The 24719-nt window shown below is 33.1% G+C and overlaps 1 protein-coding gene across 1 annotated transcript in view; it reads right to left on the bottom strand.

Annotated features, from left to right (window-relative positions):
* LOC122402053 (scavenger receptor class B member 1-like) overlaps positions 1–23199 on the bottom strand; it is an 88373-nt gene extending 65174 nt beyond the window's left edge. Inside the window, exon 1 of the mRNA XM_043404564.1 lies at positions 22970–23199. Coding sequence (XP_043260499.1) covers positions 22970–23003 — 34 coding nt within the window. The 5' untranslated portion in view covers positions 23004–23199. The remainder of the gene's footprint in view (positions 1–22969) is intronic.
* Between the last annotated feature and the right edge of the window lie 1520 nt (positions 23200–24719).

Below are 24719 nucleotides of genomic sequence, written 5' to 3'. Positions count from 1 at the left end.
ACTGCCCCTCGACCGAATCCAGGATCTCGCGCTCCCGCTCGTAACACCCTACACAAATTTTTTCCTCACAAGAACGTAGGATTTTGGGGATATGTCTATTTACCAAAAATGCTTGTAATTGACCCCTGCAACTGAAAACACTTTTTCCAGAACGATTTGAAGTTTTTTAATTTCGCCGAAAAAATTTCTGATCGGTATGGAACTTTAAACGTTAATAAGTTTTTAAGGAAGCCTGAATCAAAAAATTGGTGTTCTTGATTTTCGTCTTATTTTGGCCTCTAGAATCTCCCATTCAAATTTTTCCCAGAGGTGGCCGAGCACCCTGTATATCTGAAATATGTAATATGAAAAGCCCAAACGTGTTAGGAAAAATAGTTAATGTGTGTGGCTTATCTATAAAATGTTGTCTTAGACACGACGCTATTATTTGTTTGAGTTATCTGTTAAAGACTAATTATGTTCTAATAAACTATTGAGTAATTGGAGACTGTTAGACAAACGATTAATAGGATCGCGTCTAAAGCTGCGTCCCCACTGGGTCGGCACAGCGTTCGGCAAAAGGCGGCAAAAGGCGGCACAAGGCGGCACAAGGCGGCACGGCCGTGCCACTGCTATGCACCGCGGCAAAGTCATTTCTTTGCCGACGCAGTGTAGACGCAATTCTCGGCTTTAGACAGAATACACCAGATAAACTGTCTTCGATGAGGTCAACTAACAGATCCGAAACGAAACGCAGCAATATTGTGTTTCGTATCAAAATAGTACTTAAAACAGAGCTTTTTATTCTCCGATTTATAAGAAAAAAAGTATCGTATGCATCGAAATGATAAGGAAGCGTCGATTTTTCACGTTGGAAACACTTTATAGTTGCAATTTAATCGCTGCTCTAGTTTATAGTTTATTTTTCCTATTACAAAATCAGATTTTTATTTGCAATAATTTTATACGGATCAATGAAATTGTATGGATTATTCAAAGAATTAAAAAACGACTTTCAAACGTCGAATTGATAGATTTTTAAAAAATAATACGACATCTAAACACGCTTTAAATACAAATGTAGTTGTGACGTCGTTTCGTTATTCGCATCAAACTGTTTTTTATGTATATCGCAATTAACATAATTGATACGGTTATCTTGAAAATCTTTATCTTAACTATCGATCGAGGTGTAAAAAATAAACGGAAACAAAAAGTATGTGACGCAAATCTGTCGGCGAATTTCAAACGACGTAGGTACTTTACCATGTTCACATGTTAGTAATTATCGTGTATTTTCTAAATAATTAGACACAAATTAAACGTTCTCACGGAAAGAAATAATTGTATGCTACTTATAAGTGTCAAATGCAATCTGACGTTTCACTTCAGTAAATGATCTAGAAGAATCATGATTATTCGTTCCGTAATGTTTTACGAAAATGTATAATTGTCGGAATAATGAAATTTGGTAATTATTTACTTTAGCGATTCCTCCCCAATTTCGATGACCTCTAAATATATTGTCAAGGTCACTGTTATGAAGATTTTTTCTCTATACAGTATTTTCTCTATATAAGCTCAGAATTCGTCCACGATATAGGCAAATATCGTATCCCCTCTACTTATCCCCACTGCGAGTGTGCCTTCCTATGGGCGATTCCCCAAGATAGCGGCGCGCTTGACGGTCGGTTGTCGAACATTGTCATACAATACGGATTCAAATTACTAAGGCAACACTAGTGCAATAATACAAATTTTTTATTTTTCTTTTTCTTGTTTTGAAACTTTTAACATGTCTGTGACAGTTTTTTGATTCAACTAAGATTAAGTACAACATAATTTTTATTATTGTTTTTCATAAATTATAATATACATTTGCCCTTTCAATTTAAAGTGTATCCTTATCTGAAAAAAGGAATTGTAATTTAATTGACCTATCATTTATTTGCTGAAATCGTGAGACAATTCAGAGTAAAATAAGTTGATTAAACAGTTCAAATTCGCAAGTTATATCTTTTTGAGTCATATTGCAGTAATGGAGCGATACATACATATATGTACTAAAGTTATGACTAACTAACTAGTAAATATACAATATTAAATCAACAACGAAATTTATCTTTATTTTGGTTCTTCCTTTTTTCAAACTTCATCAACATATTCGTGACACTTTTTTAATACGATATACAATTTAGATCCTATTTACTAACGCAATAAGCGATCAAAGGCATGCATCCTTCAGGTGACTCTACATCGGCTGTGTTGAAACACAGGCGATGTTTACGAGAGCCTATACAGAATCAGTATTTCAATTTCCGACCTCTACCACAAGAGGTGACTCGCGTAAACATCGCCTGTGTTTCGTTACAGCCTACCCGAAGCGCAGGAAGCGATAGCAAATTCGGCGATGCTCAGGCGCTTAGTCTCTCTTTGTCATATGCTCGCTGTTCTTTTCTACACTCGCCGCCTCCAGTAGGCGTCAACAAAGTATCAAGAATCGTTTCTTGTCCACGCTATAGCCGAGCGTTGAGCCCCGAGTGCGTCACTTCCACTAGAGACAATATAACCGCCGCTCGGCCTTTGTTTCCATGATTTTTCTTTAAAAAGATCGCTGCTACTACAATCAATTCTGTTTATATGTACGTGGCTGTGACAGCGTGTGTGTAGGCGTTGAATCGCCGATTGTTTATTGTTTTTATAGATCCATCGAAGCGACCGGCAATGGATGCGAATAATGAATGTGCCTAAAATTCGATTTGAGTAGCCGGTCTCCTGACGACGGCCGACATAAACAAATTTTACCCAAACCTTACTTAAACCTAACTATTCTATCTAGTAATTATTATAATGGATTAGGTTTAGGTTAGATTCTATTCATTCATCTTCTATTTCAATTTTCTTTATTAATATTATCCGATATTACCTTGACACGTTATACATTATTTTAATACAAAGCATTTTTCCAATTTCTGTTAATAATAACGATAATAATATTAATAACTGTTGAAATAATGATGCAATGTCGTCTCCCGATTGGTGTTTTATTTATTTAACATAGGACATTTCTTTCCTTTATAAAACCACCGAACATAGCCCACTGGCTTACAGAATAGAACTCCCCGTACGGCGTGCTCCCGAAACAAAAACCCATCGTCGATTTCAACCGTCCATTGTTTTATCGATTATGCCGCGCGTCGTTCGCGCGGCATCTCACACGATGACGATACACACACAAGCTAAATTTACTCTTATTTCATCACGCCTCCTTAAATTTAGCTTTCCTACAGTTCACAATTTTCGACTTAAATTTCTTATATTTTAACACAACTTTAGACTCTTTCTAAATTTTTCGAATTTAATTCGTCCTAACGACTTCGTAAAGATATCTGCTGGATTTTCTTCTGACTCTATTTTAATTACATCAATTACTCCTTTCACGTAATTCTCGTTAACAAAATGATAGTGCGTTTCTATATACTTAGAGTTTTTCGTTATGTTTCCATATCTACTTATACTTATTGCACCAGCATTATCCTCATAGATTCGGATCGGATCTTTAAATTCAATTCTAAATTCTCTCAATAAATCTCTAATTAACTTGATCTCACTCACACATACAGACAACGCTACATATTCTGCTTCTGTTGACGACTTCGTTACAATGTTTTGTTTTTTTGATTTCCAGAATATAGTATTACCATACATTCTTATAACATATCCTGTCGTAGATTTTCTATCAGTAATATCTCCTGCCCAATCGGCATCCACACAACACTCTAATACATCAGAATTTACATCTCGTTCAAATTTTAATTTTAAGTTTTTAGTGTAATATAGATATTTCACTATTCTTAATGCATACTTATAATGACTTTGGTCATAGCAATTCTGGAATCTACTTAGGTAATTCACACAATAGCAAATATCCGGTCTAGTACTCGAACTTATATACAACAATGCCCCAATTAAGTTTCTATATTTAATATCATTTGACACTGATAAAGCAGGTTCACATTTCAGATTTTGTTCCATTGGAGTAGCATACAACTTAGCTTCCTCGATTTCATATTTTCTCGCCAATGACTCTATATACTTTTCTTGGTCTAATGTCATAGAATTTTTCCCGCACTCATAGTCAATATTTATTCCTAAATAAGTTCTTATCTGGCCCATATCTTTCATTCGGAATCTTACAGCTAACTTCTTCTTAATAAATTCTATTAATTTTTTATTTCTACCACAAATTAATAAATCATCTACGAAAATTATCAAATAAATTTTCTCGTTATTATTTTCCATGTAATATAAACAGTAGTCAATTTCACTACGTTTAAATCCCAATCCTGTCAAATACTCATCTAAACATTCGTACCACGCTCGTGGACTTTCGCGCAGTCCGTACAAAGACTTAATAAGTTTACATACTCTTCCCGTATTATCATCGTACCCTTGAGGTTGTTTTACATATACTTCGGATTTAATTTTTCCATTTAGGAATGCTGCTTCTACATCCATTTGATCTATCCGTAAACCGTTCTGTACGCAATAAGTTAATAATATTTTCAACGTCTGTGTTCTCGCAACAGGTGAATAAATGTCCTCAAGTATTTCCTTTTGTTGAAACCCTCTTACCACAATTCTAGCTTTGAATTTATCCTCAGACTTCTTTGTGTAGACCCATTTTAAATCTAATACTTTTCCCTCTTTCGGTTTTCCAACTAATTTCCATGTATCGTTCTTATTTAAACATTCAATTTCTCTATTCATCGCATCTCGCCATTTCTCACTATCACTACTATTTATCACCTCATTATAGTTTTCCGGATTATCTACGCTTACGTAATTTACATAAATACAATTCGTTATCGGATTTCCATACCTGTTTACAAGACCTTTCTTCCTCTCTGACCTTCTAGGTAATGTTACATTTTTATCGCTAGCACTTGGTACATTATTCACATGCTCGTTACTTTCATTCATTTCCTCTTCATCCGAATCGTTATCTTCATTTTCCTCAACATCGTTTTTGCATCCCTGATTAATCTCATTTTCACTTAACTCATTTCCATTAATTTCCTCGTTATCTCTAAATCCAACTAAATTTACATCTTCTTCAACAATATCAACATGTTTAGCTATAATTACTTTATTATTCATTAAGACTCTATAACCTACTTCTTCGTATCCGACCAATACCCCTAACTCTGCTTTTCTATCCCACTTACTTTCCCTTTTAACTTCCGGGACTCTTACAAAAACTCTACTCCCATATAATTTCAAGTTACTAATATCGGGTCTTTCTCCCATCATAATTTCATACGGAGTCTTTTTCTCAATTGTATTTGCCAAGGTTCTATTCTTTAAATAAACAGCTGTTTTAATTACCTCCGGCCAAAATCTACCATTTATTCTCGCATCAGATAATAAACATCGCGCGGTATCCATTACCGACCTATTGTATCGTTCCGCCGTTCCGTTCAATTCGTGAACATACGGAGGACACGGCTCAATAAAAATTCCCTTTTCTTTAGCAAAATTATACATATCTTTATTTAAAAATTCTCTTCCGTTATCGCATCTTAATCGCTTAATTCTATTTCCAATTAAATTTTCTAATTGATTCACATACGTGACAAAACAATCATAAACTTCACTTTTTTCTTTAATTGGGTATACTTTTGCAGCTTTACTATAATCATCTATTAAAATTAAGAAATATTTCTCCCCCCTAAATCCAATTATCCTATGGGGTCCATTTACATCTGCATGAATAATTTCTCCTATATTCCTTGCTCTCTGTCTATTATTTTCAAACCTCGTATTAGTCATTTTACTTTGTACACACGTACCACACTTCAAATACTCGCTCTCTAAATTACTCGGTAGTCCTTTGACTAACTTATTCCGACTCAAGATGTCCAAATACTTAAAATTTAGATGTCCTAACATCCTATGATATTTTTCCTTCAACGTCATACCATTCTTTACATTTTCGGTCACATAGTTTTGTTTACTTTCAAAAACGGTATTTATCTTGTACAAATTATTCACCTTATTCGCGACTGCTATCAAATTATTCTCTCTCGTGTAAATCTTTGAGGTATTTCCTATTGAAACAATTTTGGCCTTATCTGCGATTTTTCCAAAACTCATTAAATTTCTATCCATTTCTTTTACAAAAAAAACGTCTTTTAATTCTATTTCCGTTTCATTATAATTTGTCACAAACTTAGCTATAATATCTCCTACACTAGTTGCTTTTACTGTACGACCATCTCCAACTTTCACACTTATCGGATTACTTAATTTACTAACCTTTACAAAATATTTATCTTCATTTATAATATGATCCGAACATCCGCTATCTAAGACCCATTCTAATTTATTTTCGCAATTATTCACCACGACATTGCAGCCTACTCTATTTTCTACCTCAGTTGCGAAGGTCATCCTTCCTTGGTCTGCGCTCTGACGATCTTGCCGTTGTTGACCGCCTCGTCCCCGTTGTCCTGCGCCACGACCTCCGATGTTTCCGCTGCCTCTGCCCTGGCTGTAGCCGTCTCGCTGCTGTTGGTGGTAATGGCGTGCGCCTCCTCGCGCTTGCTGCTGTCCACCTCCCCTCGAGTATCTCCAGTAATTTCCAGCGCTGCCCTGACTCATGCACTCGTACTGAAAATGCCCTGGTTTTCCGCATTTATAACACGTTCTGTCCTTTTTCATCTCACTTTTGAATACATTTGAATTCACACCTTTATTTCTTGAATTTTGATTTTCCTCTTTTTCTCTGTCTTCGCATAGTTTAATTTTATTAATTACGTAATCCACAGTTCTATCTCCTTCGGGTAATACATCGACTAAATCTCCAATATGACTTAATGAACTTGGCAGCGTTCTCAACATGTAGTTTAATTTTTCTTTTTCAGTCACTGTAGCGCCTGCATTCTTTAGTTCAATTATTAATTTTTCAAACTCACTGTAAAATTCACTTGTTTCTGTATAATCTCTTAATCTAATTTTATCTAATTTATTTCTCACACATATCTGTAGTGAGGTTGATTCACGCAGATATAGTTTATCTAATTTCTTAATTATTCCATAACTTGTTGTTTCATCATTTATAAATTCCATTTGTCTATTTGACAAGGCACTATATATATAGTTCATCGCTTTCAAATCTGTATCATTCCATGCGGCTTCATTATCCGTTCCGGATCTCTCTCGTTCAATAACTTTCTCACACTTCTTCATCCTCAAAAATATTGTAATTCTCTTCTTCCACGTGCTGTAGTCTTTTCCATCGAAAATTGGTAGCGTCATCTTGAACTCGTCCGCCATATTGACTCCTCTCTTTTGTTCGTTTTCTTCAGAAGCTTTATTCACTTTATTCAACGTTATAATTTTCTTTACGATATCCACAAATCGTTTTCCACTTTCTTCCTGTTTCACTGAGTTTTTGATCACTTCACCTGACCTCTCCTTACCTTTTATATCACTTTTCGAACCGCTGCCACGTGTTCCCATATCCTCACTTACTCAATGAACCACGGACCTGCTACCATGTTGAAATAATGATGCAATGTCGTCTCCCGATTGGTGTTTTATTTATTTAACATAGGACATTTCTTTCCTTTATAAAACCACCGAACATAGCCCACTGGCTTACAGAATAGAACTCCCCGTACGGCGTGCTCCCGAAACAAAAACCCATCGTCGATTTCAACCGTCCATTGTTTTATCGATTATGCCGCGCGTCGTTCGCGCGGCATCTCACACGATGACGATACACACACAAGCTAAATTTACTCTTATTTCATCAATAACAACAATAATAGCAATAATAATAACAACAATAATAATAATAATAATAATAATAGTAATAATAAAGAATAAAGAATAAAGTTCAATATTTTATCTCCAACTCAACCCGAGGCTAATTCAGACATACAATTTTTGCGAATATCTCGAAAACAAAGGGCGATCGGCGGTAAGATGTATAGAGGAAAAATTTTCATAACAGTGACCTTGACAACATATTTCAAGGTCATCGAAATTGGTGAGGAATCGCTAAAGTAAATAATTACCGAAATTTTTCTACTGTTTCACGAAACGAATATATTGTTATATCTTAACTATTTAAAATGTAATGTTAATAAAACTGAGGAGCTATAAATTCTTGAATAGATTTTTAGTTTCACAAGAATAAGAAATTTTAGTATGTTTTTGAAAACACGTTCCAAATCAACATCGATGACACGATAACCACTTTTTGCTTATTTTATACCGAATCCAAACATAATGAAACTATGTCTCAAAAAGAATAGAGTAAACTAAGAAAATGATATGTGATTTATTACGTTGATTGTAAGACTTTCAAGTAATTGGAGTTCTTTTTAACTTTACCTTCCATATTTTTCATATTTATAATTGTTCCGTCCGGTCAGCTCGGGTTTTTCCGCTCGTTTATGGTGCCAGATGCGGAACCTTGACTTTGTCGAAAAAGTCTTCGAACATTCCGCATCTGGCAAATTTCATTGTAAAGCATTCAAGCGCTTTCGCTTTTCGAAAGTGCAAGGCCCGAGTTGACCGACGAAGGGCTGCATTGTTCCGCGGGTGGCACGGTCTTCTACAACGACCGTCGCCAACTCATGGAACAATGCAGCCATAAAACGTCTGCAACGCACGTGTAGCTAGGCGTAATTCGGAGTCCCGTTTTTTCCTCTGCAAAATTAACGGGGCCTTCGACTTGGGGAGGAAACCGCGGTCACCCTCGTCCAGGGTGAGATGGGACTCTTTCTCCTCCACGATCGCGCGAGGGAGGAGTTTCCTGGTCAACGGGGCAGGAAAATCGATCCTCCTCCCCCAAGTCGATGGCCAATCGATAAACGGAAAAAGTCAACGCGAATCGGTTGACGAACCCCCAAAATCGCGTCTCGGAGGGGGTTCAAGCCGAGGAGGAAACGGGCTCCGGACACTTCGACACTCGTCGCTGAAATCTCAGACAACAACGATCAAAATCTTTAACTCGTCTCAAAAGGTTCGAAGACAACGGTCGAAAATCTGCAGTTCCATCGTTTCGGGAACACTCGTCATTCGATCTTCGAAGAAATCGCAGCTTAGAAAGTTCAATCGTCTCGTGAACCATTCGTTGTTCGAACATCATTTCGCGAAAACTCAGCTCAAGCGGTTCGTGAGCAACAACTCGTGATTTGACATTAAAGAAAACAGCCGGATTTCGATTCGAAACAATCCGGCAATTCAACAGTCGCTCAAGATTAATTTGGCGAGCGACGGCTAGGAACCCGCGTACCACGAAGGTTAAGAGGGCCTTACAACCCCTCAGAGTTTAAAAGAAAACTCACGCGACTACCTGGCCAGTATCGCCGCGACGGTACGATTCAATAATGAATTCCGATAATCACAAATATCAGTAAAATAAAATATGTATCATTTTATTTCACATTTTGATTCTTATTTTTCCTTTTTTAAAATTAGCAAATTTTAAATTCCAATTTACTACAATAAAGCAGAAAATAAAGTATAAAAATCGATATATTTTACCATTATTTATCAAACACGTTTAAATTCAGCAAAAGGCAACATACAGTCTAAAAATATAATAAAGTCAACAACAATATGTACCATTTGTCTCTATAGTTTTTTAAGTTTCATTAATATTTAAAAAGTCATAGGTAGATTTCAGTGTAACCGGTTGAAATATTTGCCAAGTATGTTCAATTAATATCCATTTCAGCATTTGCGTCCTTGACCTTTAATTTTTCTAAAATCCACCGTTGGAATTTATGAATATGAATGTGACTCACTTCCACTGTTAAAATGTATAATCTATAAATTATACGATCACGTTTGAAGCATCCTATAGCAGAGAATTGATAACTGGAGTTTGTTAGTCGTGTTTTAAAAAGTAGGTCACACTTGGACTAGGTTGGCATCAGAAGTAGGCCAGGTCTGGGTCAGATCATCGGTTAGATCGATTTTTTTGACTCACTTTTTATAAGTCCCTGGTGTTTCGTCTCCAGAGATATTATGTATTTTCATTTACCCTTGTAGTTTTATTACATAATATAATTCACAATGAGTCCATTAATTTCTATGTTCATACTATAGATTATTTAAATTCTCATTGTCGAGTGAAAATGTCTTAATCAGAAAGGATTAATTTGAATAACAGCTTATACGTAAACTACTAGCTTGATTTTTTTATAAAGTACCTTGAATAAATTCTTGTTGAATTGATCAGACGAAGAGTAACTTTCTTTTAGAAAAAAACTATAAAAATGTTGTATTATCCGCTTTATTAAGTGTTCGATTTCACGAGTAGAAAATTAAAAAACGAAAATCGAGTGTCGCGAATCGCTTCGGCATTTATCGTCCTTGAAATAAGTAGCCATGAACTCGGACTATCTCGATTTTTACTTGTATGCATATTCATTTTTTATACATGAAATTTTATCAACCGGTAGATAAACTTAAAGTATCTTGACAGTGATATACAGTGTGTCCCTGAAATAAATAGCTAAGATTTGAGAGTTCGTATGACTAAAAACGCTTCCTTCCGCGTTATAACTACATTTTGTTGGCAGTAAAGTTTTGCAAAAAAAGTACCTGGCAAGGACAAACATACACGTACTGTTATCAGTTTCTTCGAGTAAATCCGCCTGTACAGAATAAGTAATATTGTCGTTTATTACTAATACAAACAGTACTTGTTTTGATGAATCAAGACGGTGTGACACGGTACAACCGGAAACGAAGAACAACATTTGTCCTAAGATCAAATCTTTATGAATATCTTGATACTCTTCTAAATTTTCTAACTCGTAGAAAAAGTGGTCACGATCCATTACAGGAATTTCAAAAATTCGTACGCGCTCTTTCGTAAGTTTCAAATATTTACTACGATGTTTTTGTTCGTAATTTAGGTCCTCCTTTTTCTATTGAGTTGGTTAACAAGTAATGTCAGAATTCTCGATAAGAAACAGTCATTCTTTTAATAATACCATTCTTCCACAGCTTTCCACATTTTTTAGCAAAAAATCTTGGATTTTAGTTCTCAGTTTAAATATAAGAAAGTTAATACAATTAAATTTACATATCGAAGAAGTAACTATGTACAAGTCACAAAATAAAAATAGGAAATTGCTTGCTGACATTACCCACTGGGCAGTAGCGAAATTAGGGAAGAAAACATTATAATAGATATTAAGTTTTGCAAATTATAATGAATTTTTACTCTAAACGATGTTTCTAAATATATAGGGTATTCGGCCACCTCTGGGAAAAATTTTAATGGGAGATTCTAGATGCCAAAATGAAACGAAGATCAAGAATACCAATTTGTTGATTGAGGCTTCGTTAAGAAGTTATTAACGTTTAAAGTTACGCCCATACTGAATTTTTTTATCTAAAATGCACAGGATTTCGCCCCCGCAATCGAAAATAATTTTTCCAAAACGATTTGAAATTTTTTTTTTTGCCGAAAAATTTATCGTAGGACTCTTCTTTGTCCCATGAGGTGGATTAATCTTCCTAATCGTGATCAGATATTTCTGGAGACACACTGTGTTTCTTAAACATGAAATATTATTGTAACATATCAAATCTGGCGAAGAACTTAATATATCAAATTAACGTGCGGCGTAACCGACAAAAGCGGTCGATAATAAATAAGATTTATACACTGAAAAGATTGTTTAAAGCGCCACTTTCGCATCACAGTATATCAAACGTTGATATCACCTTGAAAGCCTCTCACCTATAAAAGTCAAGTTGAATACCACGCAAAAAAAGAGCGTTGTGGAAAATCATCGTGTGGCGCTGTCACTACATTATTTTTGTTTTTCATTTTTGCACCAGAGACAGAAAACTTGCAATTGCTTTCGCCATGAATGTAATTTGTATACCATATGCAGCCTACCGCATATAAGGTGATTCTAAACACTGGGACAAACTGTGATTTACCTTCAAGCGTACTATAATAATATACATTAAAAAATAGGGGAGGTAGAGCAATTATAACTGTATACTATACATCGTGCTGCACTACCCCTTTTTTGTGATCAAATTGGAATCACGAAGTTCTTGTTCTCAGGACTTGTCGAATTTAACCGGCACCATACAAATGGGTTTTTAATCATCTACCTGCCACTCGAGTCGATGGTCGAGCTGAAGAAACACAAACAGTGACGCAGGTGATTCCGTCGCGAGTATCGCTAATCGATGCAAGAAGCGAGTCAGTACTGTACTACATTACGTAACACTGATGAGTGTGGCTACAGGCATCAGGCAACAATATGATATATAAACAGATTTCATTCAGTTCACAATAGATTTGAGTCTCGAGTGCCATTACTTTTTAGAGTTTGTTTATTAACTGTGTTTAATCGAATCGGTTTTACGAGTATTATAATAGGCTTCACACGCAATGAAAGAGTTTATACGTTCGGTGTATTAATCGAGTGCAATAAAAATGCAGAGAATGTTGCAGATACGTATCGAATATTCTGATCGGGTACAACTGCTATCAGCATACTTTTATAAAAAAAAGGAATCCTGGAAACAAAGTGCATTTGCAGCCTTTAGTTTCAATTGATGAAACGCAGTTTCGATTAAAAATAATTGCTCGAGCATAACTATTACGGAATTTAAAACTTTGACGAAAAATGTAAAGAAGTATAATGCTAGACCATTTTAATGCCTGATAAAATACAATGATTTCATGAAATAATGAAATATCTCATAAAGTATTACGTTTTTAAAGGTCATGCTTTAGCTTATAAACGATGGTTATAGTTAGATTTTTTTTCATATGCTGGCAAATGACTGTGATCGTCGTCATATTATGTTTCGCTAGAAAGACAATAATAAACGTACTGCAATAGATAACGGTCTCAATCGTCAAAGAGAATTTTATGTTTTGAATTTTTTGTATCAGAAATGCATTTTCGCAAGAAAAGACTGCCTATCTTAATCCTTAACGAAAGGTCATAGAGGCCATAACATTTGTTACATAAAGGAACGAAAAGCCACGCATTTCATTACATCATTACTATATTTATTACTACTTATTACTATTATTTAACTGCAGTTGAGTTTCTCGCGTTGATTTATTGGTCCAGAGTAGTCTTGACATTTGAAATACAAAAAGGCGAGCATACTTATCATTTATTCGTTTTCCTTTTTGCAATTTAGTTTTTGGAAAACATTCATTACCTATTGGATTTAAACATAGAACTATTTTTCTACGTTGTGTATTAAAACTTTGTCTTAAAATTGTATCTTCATTTTTTCTAATTTCTATTTATGAATTACCTAATTATTAGCTTATGATAAAGAATAATGTAGTTTGAACAGATAGAAAAGAATATAAAAAACAAAGTAAAAGACGTAATAGAAAAGATTCATAGCTTTTTTTTAACAAAATAATTCTGTCCTATGTTAATCATTCAAAAAGAGTTGCAGTTTGTCCTATTTTTTAGAGTCGTCCTGTATAGCAAAAAATGCTTTTATGAAAATAACTTCCTACAAATTGTGCGGAATATCGGTTTTAGATAGCGACTCGATGCGAAATAAACGAAAAGAAGGAAAGGTGTTCTGCCAGTAATGTCAGTTTGCGAGAAGAAAACAACATGGAGATTTCAGAGCCAGTTTTCGAGTGAGCTGCCCTTCAACCAGTTCCTTGACATACGAACCAATTATAGACGAAGCGATTGGAAGAAGAATTCGGTTCGTTCGTGTGTCGCAAACAAAGCATGCGAGCAACAGTTGGAAATAATATTGACCGAATCAATAATCTGTCACAGATACACTTTCAAGAAATATTTACAGATAAAACAGCAGATTACTTAATTAAATCCGATCAACAATTGTGAGATATGTACACAGATATAAAGATGGGAAGAAAGCCTTTACGACAGTTCAAATTTAATTTGTTTGACAGTAATTAAAATTTATTTAGCGATTAATTAATAATGCAGCGACCGGATTGATAGATAACCTTTTCTCATTAGTGAATAGTTTCAATAAATTTAAACAAACTTTATGTAAGAAATTACATTAAACGAAGTGATAATTGAAAATGCACAAAAGTATACATATGAGGCATAGAAAATACTAATTTGTTTACTATTGTATGAATTGTGATAAATAAAAGTCAAATTCGATTACTAGTGCTAAAGAAACCTTTTATTTTTACAAGATTCTTAAGAATTTGATAAAAGAATGTATTCAAAAGAAATTATTAATTAAAACACAATTTACTTATATAGAAAATATTATCAATGCATTAACAAGACGGAACGCAGATTCTTTGCAATAAAAACGCAAAGTCACCTTAATCTCAATATGTATGTATACCTAATATCAAAGTACATATACATGTAAATCAGATTTCCAAACGAAATAAAATATTGTAACGAGTAAATAATAGCGCAGAATTTCGAATGATTTAGTCTACGTTTCATTTAAATATGAGTAGATAACGAGCTAATTTCGTATGTCTACTAGAACAGCAGCTGCGCAAAAAAGTCTGATCGTTGACACAATTATGAATTTATGAGAAGTTTCCTAGAAACGTAGTCCTATGCGAATAAACTGATCTGCTAACAATATGTACATTTTATAGTTTTCAAATGTAACGATATCACAATTAGACAAACATTCTTATTTTTAATTTTATCGAATTTACATTTAATATTCAATTATATAAATTTATTTTTATAACTGTATACAAATTAAATAATTTTATCATTATATTTAATAAAATTATTTACATTTCCATTAGAAAATAACGTTAAGAATTCGTTGGATAAATTTAAATTTATAGCGTGTGTTTCTCTGATTTTCGCAAGAACGTAGATTCTAGTAAATCTAGTTTTGGTTCGAAGATCTATGCGAATAAATTAATGTCAAAAAACATCAATTAAAATTCAATGTGGCTGTTGGGTATTTACGATAGGTTTACTTTCAAAGATTTATAAATTGTATTTACATGCCACTATAGAGTTACAACTCAACGTAAAATGTTCCTCGTACAAAATGAACTGGTTTTTCCTGTTTGGATGAAGTTCTCGTGATTAACGATGGGGCGTCTTGGGGGCTCGAAGACATGGGGGGTTTGGACAATTCTCAAGACTCTTGGAATTCGCAGAGCCTCTCTCTCCCTCATTACCCCACTCAAGACCTTTAGAATTCTCCAAAATTCCAATAGTGGTAGAATTAATTATGGAAGTCTTTTAACAGGCTTCGCTTAAATGGTTTGAATAGAATTAACCTTTCAACTATTAATATTTTATGTTTTAGCCTGTTATAAATGCAGAACATAATTACACATGGGCAATAAGTAAATTTACCAAACTAATCCTAAATAACTTTATTGAGATGAAAACGAAATTGATGACCCACTTTGTTTTTACAACGTAAAAATTGTGGTGGGAATCCTCTCTTATTTATCTTGAGAGTTTTAATCGAAATTATTATCGTTCATAGAAAATATTCAATAAAACAAATGCTGCAATAATAATTATTAGCTAAATTTCTACCTGAAATTTCAATTTGGGAAATTAGTTTTTGTACGATATTCATTTAAGTGTTAGGATTTGCGTTGGGATTAGTCTTTCTTTTATATGACGGATTTAACGTGTATCAACAGCTAGATTATTAGCAACACACAATTTTGAATTTGTTAGGGTAACTATTTACTTTAGCGATTCCTTACCAATTTCGATGATCTTGGAATATGTTGTCAAGGTCACTGTTATGAAGATTTTTTGTTTATACATGTTACCGCCGCTCGCCCTTCGTTTTCAAGATATTTGCAAAAATAATTTTATGTCTGAATTAATCTCGAGTTGAGTTGGAGATAAAATATTAAACTTAATTCTTTATTATTATTATTATTATTATTATTATTATTGTCGTTATTATTAACAGAAATTGGATAATGTCTGCCATTATATCAAAAAATGCAGGTATGCTTGTACTAAAATCATGACGACCAACAACAAATAATGTATACTGTATCTAGCTAATATCGGATAATATTAATAAAGAAAATTGAAATAGAAGATGAATGAATAGAATCTAACCTAAACCTAATCCATTATAATAATTACTAAATAGAATAGTTAGGTTTAAGTAAGGTTTGGGTAAAATTTGTTTAATTTGTTTTAGGTTTGGGTAAAATTTGTTTGTCTACTCACATCGAGTTTTTATACACATCCGATATACGCATCCATTGCCGACCGCCTCGATGTATCTATAGAAACAATAAACAATCGGGGATTCAACGCTTATACACACGCTGCTACAGTCACGTACGTATAGACAGAATTCATTGTAGTAGCAGCGATCTTTTTGAAGAAAAATCTCAGAAACTAAGGCCGAGCGGCGCTTATATGTATAGAGAAAAAATCTTCATAATAGCGACCTTGACAATATATTTCAAGGTCATCGAAATTGGCGAGGAATCGCTAAAGTAAATAATTACCATTGTTAGGGAAAACGTTGGTACCTAGAACAGAGTTGAATGGTATATCAAGTTTGATACTTAAAATTATTCACAAATAGGGGCTAGTTTTTTATTTAGTAGATATGGATGGGCCAATTCCAATGCAAAATTTTATGTTTTTTAAAAAACGAATCACTGACGTTCCTGATATAACTTCCTGCATCTGCTTGTTTGTCGCAATAAATTCGCAAAAACGAATATCGATGAAATTAATTCGCTGATGGATTGGCTCTTTCGGGAAAAAATTAAATCGTAAGTATCCAATTGTATCGTAAAATTTGCATTAGGTGTCCGCTGCAAGGTTAAAGAAGAGCATTAAGAATTCTAAAGAAGGCAGTTAAACAAAACTTTTTCTTTGGCTAGAATGTAAAAATAAAGTAAAAATAAGAAGTCTTGTGCAACAAGAACAGATATTTTATATTTCGTTGCAAAGGTCGAAAAATAATTTTACCGCGGTAAAAAATTTGCAATTAAAGTTAAATCTATCCCAAATAGCAGTCTAAAGTCAACGTGTGTCGTGGAAATAAATTATCGAAACTCCAATTTAGCATTACAATTTATTAATTTTCAAACTATATATTTTAAAAAACTATACATATAATAAGGTTTCTTGTTTTGATATAAAAAACATCAAGAATATCACAGCTTTATTCTACAACGAAATTTTGAATTTATTGTTAAATTTGTTTAATAGATCGATGAGAAAATTATTTCACGAATGACATATGTCAGTTGTAAAAAGTATAGTAACGATTTGATAAAATCTCGAACTAATTGCAAAACTAGAATATTTTATAATGTAGACTGTAAAGTTACATATTAAGCAGTTTGTCTGTCATGACTATAATATAAATAGCAATTAGCTAATTACCGAATATTTTGTGTTATACTATTTTCATATTATATCATATGATTTCAATGTTTGATATCTATAGTAGACTATATGGACTTTTACTTCCGGGAAGAAATAATTGTATCAAAATTGAACGTTATGTAATCAGTGTTAATTATGTTTCAGTATTTCCTTACGTAATAATTATTTACTTAAACTCTTTAATTTAATTCAAACCTTGTGAATTACTTTTAAGATGAAAAACTGTTTTTAAAGAATTGAAAAATTCATATACTGTTCAATATGGAAATAAAACTATTTGATTTGTTGCTATTTGTGAAACATTACGTGGCTATGTTGATTGATAGAAATATGATTACCTATAATACAAGAAGTGTCACTGTTGTATTACATTTACTGTTTCGTAAGTATCTTCTCGGACGTTTTGCGATTAACTACACGCTTGTTCGATTATATGACCACAATATTGTAACAAATGGGGTGTTCAAGTATTTGAGATAATTTCTTCTGAAGATATTACTGTGCCATTTTTACTTTATCAGTAATTGTATGTCTGGACATGGTCATTAAATGCTTTCATAATACGTATATTGTTGATAGTTTCCACAAGTTCATGGTTTTCAAATTGTAATAATGTAGTTGTATTAAAATATTGTATTCATGGAATGGCAAGGTATGTGTTAGGTGATAAATACCATCGGTGCGGTGTAGGAAATATATTAACGTTCAGCTTATAAATGGAAAATTTTGCAGTAGTACGTGATTATAGTGACAAACTAACTACAAAATAATTATATTCTTATAAAATTTGGTATGCACATTTATAATGAATGAAGGCAACTTTATTTTACAAAGTCTCAGACAAACGAACGCAACAAATGGAACATGAGACAAACAGAATAAGGGTAAACGAATCTAGGAAAAAATAAATATAAACGAGACTTGTATTCCAGGAAAGAAGTATAGAAATTCAGAATTATAAGCAATTGATTCTGATGCGCGAACAAATATCACTTCCGATCGTTGGAAGGCAATTAAGCGAGACGTACTTATACATCATTGGCACATAATGTGTTAAGGATGCTGTATATCTGTTCGAGTACCTACTCAAAATTGAAGTAAAACTCGTTTTGGTAATTATTTAGAAAATGGGCCATCTCGTTTAGAAAATAGCATATTAAGCTATTCAAGAACCAAAATAAATTGCCAGAGAATATGTACCAAATTGCAGATGAAAATTAAATGAAACCTAAAAATCACAGAGTTCTGACTCAAAGCTTCGTTACATTTTATGTATAATAGCGTTTCCTTCACGAGATTGTCGAGTTTCCGGCCATGAGTTTATTATAATGATCCTTTTAATGTTTTTTCTGCTGCATCTTAAATCTTCAGTTTACTTAATTGACTATCAAAGATTTAAAACGTCTTTTTTTTCTCTGAATACTCGAAAAAATGTTACTTAGTTGTCCACATCACGTGTGGCGGGACTTATAAATTGTAATGATTAATTCAATGATCTTGATAGGAGTTTTCCGTTGGACTATATAGCGTAGTAATGATGCCGGCAAAACCTTCAATTATTCATAATAATTACACCAGCAACGTTTCCCGGTATTTGTCTAACTGTGACGCGAATAATCCACTTTTTCTGCGTTTCGAAGCTGACAACAAATAAATGAGCTTACAATTCCGTATCGTACACCATGAAATTTAACGATCGTTATGACGAAAGAACTTCGAACCACGATATTTGCTAATTGCCATGTAATTTTATTCTTCTGAAAAAAGTATCATGGCGCATAGGAATTTATTATGGAACGTTGTGAAATCAGGTCGTTGTTTTAAGATTTAACGTGTAACGATCAGTTACAAGATTGTTACGATCATGGAAATTACTTAACGACGGTGGCTTAAATAAATTGCTTCTAATAGAAACGGCAATTATTATTGTTAATGCAATGCGATCGTTAAAATTCAATTCAATTCGTATTAATGTTTTCAGTTCAATGCAGACTAGCAATTTATTATTTCTTTAAAAATCTTAAAATCAATTATTATAAAATTATAATATCAAATATTCGGTCACTAAGTAGGTTTTCACATTTATCGAGAGACTATTAACAAGTTGACTGTCAGATCAAACCTGCAAAATTGTCTACTAGTCAAAAATTTTGTTTTTGGATAATTGAAATGTATAAAATCAAACATGAAACTGAAATTTTTGAGTCCTATCCAGATCTTTTCCTTCACTATCATAAATTGAGAATTAATTCTTTTAGATTCTTAATGAAACTGTTAAATACAGATAGTTTGAGAATATAGTTGCGAAATATGAAACAGCATTAACTATAAAAATTTCAAATCAAATTACCCTCATACTTTCAAAAACTAACTCGAAAAATAATTCGAATCAAAATAAATACAATTAAAGCTTTGTAATATCGTCAGATTGGATTCTTCGTAAGATTATTTCTGAGGAGATTCACCATTTCTAGAGAATCTTGCACATATAAGTAATGCATCAAACGTATTATTCTTAATTTCCAAGATGACAGAGTTATGTATCAAAGTGTTGAAACTTAGTTTACAACTTAATATAAATTCAGGAAATCTTCGTTGTACTCGGTATTGGGAAGAACCTTACATCGTGCACAGTGTAAGCAATTAGCACCTCGTCTGACTCGTGCTTATTCAGGTCTTTATTCAGGAGATATCGTCACTCACGTCAGTTTCGAAAGAATGATTCAAAAGTTAGCAATTTCATTCAATCCTTGATCTTGGTCTTTCTTTTTCCGCATTTCCTCATTTGCTCTTGACAATATTGAATGAATAAATATCGACACGAGTTCAATTTCGTAGGTCAGTATACCAAGTTGATCAAATAAAGAATTTTTATTTGTATTTTCTCCAGGTAAATTTTCAGTTTCCTTATCACACTGATTGCTGCACCTATTTTTCATGTTTAAAAACGTCCTTGACATATTCTCAAATTTTAATGTGAAAGCAGAAATATTCGATAGAGCTTACGTGTTCTCGTCATTTTTTAGCGTCACTAATGACCACTAACATAATAAAAAGCTTATAAATATTAGGATTTAGATGTTCTAAGTGCTTGAAAGATGCGTTGTAAGTTCGAAGCGTTGGTCATCAGTAATCATTGTGACGATCAAAGCGATAATCATCACGAAACGAGGAAACAGCAACAGGTGTCTGATGAAACGACACCGTTTACCCATTGTATTGTATTATAATATGTATTTGCATTGTATAATGCGGTATAATCCATTCCATGAATGTTCTATAAGATTTAGATCCAGTGTTGTTAGGTATGGTGTAAAAGCTTCATTCATAGGATATTAATAGAGTTCGAAATTTCTATAAATTCCTCATTTTAATACTACATTATATTAAAGTATTTTATGATAAATTTAAATATCCGTTCTTATTCATAATATTATTGATAAAAACTAATTTTCCAACTGCAGTGCTTAAAATACAGGGGATTTTATTTTCAAAGAAAAAGAGCGATAGAACAATGTTATTTTTACAGAAGAAAATAAATTTAACATCTGTTCACCTTCCAACCTACTATTACACACATTTTTTGTTACATATAAAGAAATTTCAGTGATTAAGAAGTGGATATTTGTAATTTAATACTTTCAATAACATTTACGCCCCAGGTTTTGGGTTATTCTCAAGAATACTCTAAATAGTACAGAAAAATTAACCTAATAATTACAATAAACGTAGTCTATTAATAAATATGGTAAGCAAAATTTTGTAAAACCTAGTAAACTGAATTTGATGATACCTCCTCTTCCATTATTATTTTCATAAAACCTAAAATCTGTTTCCAGTTTCATCTTGTACTAAGTATTTTCTATTTTCCTACCTTTATACATAATACCATGTTTGTAACATGAGTTACTTACATATTTTCAAATTTAGATTGTAAAAAATTATGTTTACCATATTCATTATTAGATGACATTTGTTATAACTATTTAGCTTACACTTTTTGTCTATTATTCACAGTGTTTTCGAGGATAATTCAAAAACAGAGATCAAAACGTTAAATACGTGCTTGTATCAGAGACTGAAATTATATATTATGTTTATAAACGTTTATAATTTATTATATATACTATTCTATTTCAACATACACTACACTTGTTCCAATCCTTTTCACTGCTGGAAACAGTTCTGAAACTTTTCAATGAGAGTTTATGGCCTCGAACAGTTTTTTTTCATTCCGTTTATACCAACGACTTGCTGCCCTTCTATAAAGTTCCCTTTATTCACAAGAATGACAAAATGTCGCAGGAATCAGAATCGGGTGAAAAGAGAGGCAAGAACAAACACCATATTGGTTCTTGCGAAAGTATGTTGGACAGGCAAGGCCATATTGTCAGAAGTATTGTCTTGGTGCAGATTCCAATCTCTGTTTCTCTATATAGTCTTGTCTCAACAGTTTTTAACAAAAAACAACACGGTGTTTGTTCTCTTTCTGCCTCGGTTTCCCTTCGTACATCTTTTCATTCCCAAGTAAAACCAAAATGAGGGAAACGATTTATCAATGTAGACAAAGTGAAAGGAAAACTCCTGAAGACCATAAACCAGGGATCAAAAAGGTTCTGAAAATAATTGTCCATTATTTTCCAAAGCTCCAACAGATAAAAGATGTCGAATTTATTCATAAATAGTTGTCTGTCATTTTGGTTCTTATTAAAACTGGTTCATTTTCAACCACTGCCATAAACAGAATTCTTGTTGAAGAATGTATAGATTTACTTGCAAGAAAATTAGAATTTTCAATTTTAATAAAAATATTTAAAAAAAAGTCTTCTACCCGAATGTTATGTTACGAGTGTAAGTTTAGTACTGCATCAGCAACGAATGTATAAATAAATAATGGAAATGCGTGTGATTTTGCGAATAAAAGTATCCAGCGAACGCGCATAATCACGTACGCATTATATATCATGTAAACGTCTTTGTCAGGAGCCGTGCGTGTCTTTTTAAAAGTATAATTAAATATGATTACTTAACCAAGACTTTAGCACATTTGACAGTTATTTTTAATTTCCCTCATTATCACTGCTTTTCCCCGAAAAAATGATGTTCTTTCGCAGTTGCATTAGCACAAGAGTCTATATTAATTATACGATCGATCGAAACCATTTATGCAAATATCACGTTGGAAAAAAAATACAGCTGTCCGCAACCATTATTACAAACAAATTTTATGAACGCTTTAATGTCATTATTCTTCACTTATTATTGATTGTTTTACATTAATGAATTTTAATGCGATCTTCATTATTAACCCTCAACATCAATTTAACAGAAATAGTAAAAAGCTAGTTTTAATTTCTCGTAAGACTCGTGTAAAACAGATAATATTGAATTAGGTTTGTATCAGAAGATGGGTAAAATGTTATTCGAATACCAATTCAATAAGACCAACGTATATGTATAATTCGATCAAACAGTTAAATTTGTATTTCTTCATTGTGAAATTGAAAAATAATTGAAATTTTTATCTATAATAAAATAGACTTACCCATCTCTGGTTCGTACCTAGTTTTTAAAGTGCTCTTACTTACGGATCAGTTTTGGTATTCTGGCGTAACAGAACATCTTAGTTTCTTTTATACACCGGATGCAACGTGAATGTTTACCGCGGCACGGCGGTTTAAAACGAAATCAACGGACCGCAATAATTGCGACGATTTAATGCAATTAGGAACGTCTTCGTCGATGATCGTTCGTGCACTGAGCTTGCCAGAGCACGAATCATCGTAAACTTTCTGTTTTTCGAACGAGTGTGAAATTGTCGAGCGATAACAAGCGGTTGCTACTACGAGAAGATAAGACGTCGAAACGTCCGCGCGAAGACAGTAATGACTTATCTATCTATTAGAATACTGGGCGAAGAATTCGTAAAACTCGCTATCAGAGTATATCTAACCTGCCGTGTATCAACACTGCGAGTTAACATATGCTCCGAAACACTTTCCGGGATGCAACGAAATTATCGTGTATTCAAATCGAACGAATAAAAGTTTATTTATTTATTTATTGGTAGTCGATGTTTCATAGATTTGGTTGCAGACTATGGTTAATATTTAACACTTGTACGGAGAAAAAAATAATTATCATACAGGATAAGTCTTCTGCGTAATTCGTTTATTTTTAAAGATAGACAAGAATATTTGAAGCAGAGGTTGTTTGATTTTTTGAGGAATGTGCTGATTTTCTTTACAAAATGGAATGTAGTATTTATGATGAGGCAGGTAACTCAAATTAGACATACCCTTGTGGATTTTTGTAAAATTAAATATTTGAAAAAAATATTTTACAATACTTAACGATTGATCTGACTATTAAAGAACCTTTTACATATAGTTTGCAAATTCTATTGCAGAATTAATGACGGATCCGCTACACGGAATTGGCTGAAATATAATAATGGATAACTCGTTCGCCAGTGCAAAGACTGGTAAGCAAATGTTAAATTTTCATGAACTGACCATACATAGAAATAAAAGATAAGCGCTTGTCGCATTTTTGTGCTAGAGAAACAGAGAAGTTTACAGTACAATGTTTGGTTTTGCAAAGTATATGATTTTAACTATGTCGTCAGTAATATATGTAGATCTATAATTTTGAGAATAACATCTTGATACTATTTTCTAGACCCTAAAATGACAAAATTTGGTATGAAATTGGTATTAAATCTATCATTCAGGTGTTTTGTTGTTTTACATTATTGAAAAAACCTGTTCACATAAATTGTATACTTCTAAATATAGTATGCGAGTAACAAAACTCCGTGAAATAAGCAAGAATTAGGTCTTGTAATGAACAAGGCTTGTAAGACGAATACAATGACTAACGTTTTTCAAATGTTATCCAGGATCACTAAACGGTAGTTACGAAGAAAAATATTTCCTCTCAAGAAGCAAATGTAACAGTTTAGGAAATTGGATTTTTTACATACCAAGTTTTAAATTATGTGTATTACAAGTTTTTATTCAGTCGTTTTATGTCTTTTTTTAGTTGCTAGTGTTGTACATTTGTTGCTTTAGTATTCCCCTTAAATAGAAGTCCAGAGGTGTCAAGTCTGTGAAACGTGCGAGCCATTTACGGTTTCCAGTCCAATTATTGTATTTTTAAACATTCTATTTAAGATGATTATGTCCTGCCGAGAAAAAGAGACCTTCTGTACGAGTAGTATTGAGTCAGACGTTATAGCCTGCCTTCGTAAGGCAAAATTGCTCGACGCTGATCACATTCTACTTACTCTTGGCATCGTTCTCATTAATTCGGGACGGGACTGTTCTTACTTTTTCC

Source organism: Colletes gigas, unplaced genomic scaffold (genome assembly GCF_013123115.1).
Source record: "Colletes gigas isolate AHSC1104 unplaced genomic scaffold, ASM1312311v1 Colletes_gigas_Sc00032, whole genome shotgun sequence".
Taxonomy (NCBI): domain Eukaryota; kingdom Metazoa; phylum Arthropoda; class Insecta; order Hymenoptera; family Colletidae; genus Colletes; species Colletes gigas.
The sequence above is the reverse complement of the archived record's forward strand: the minus strand, read 5'-3'. Positions and strand labels throughout refer to the sequence as shown.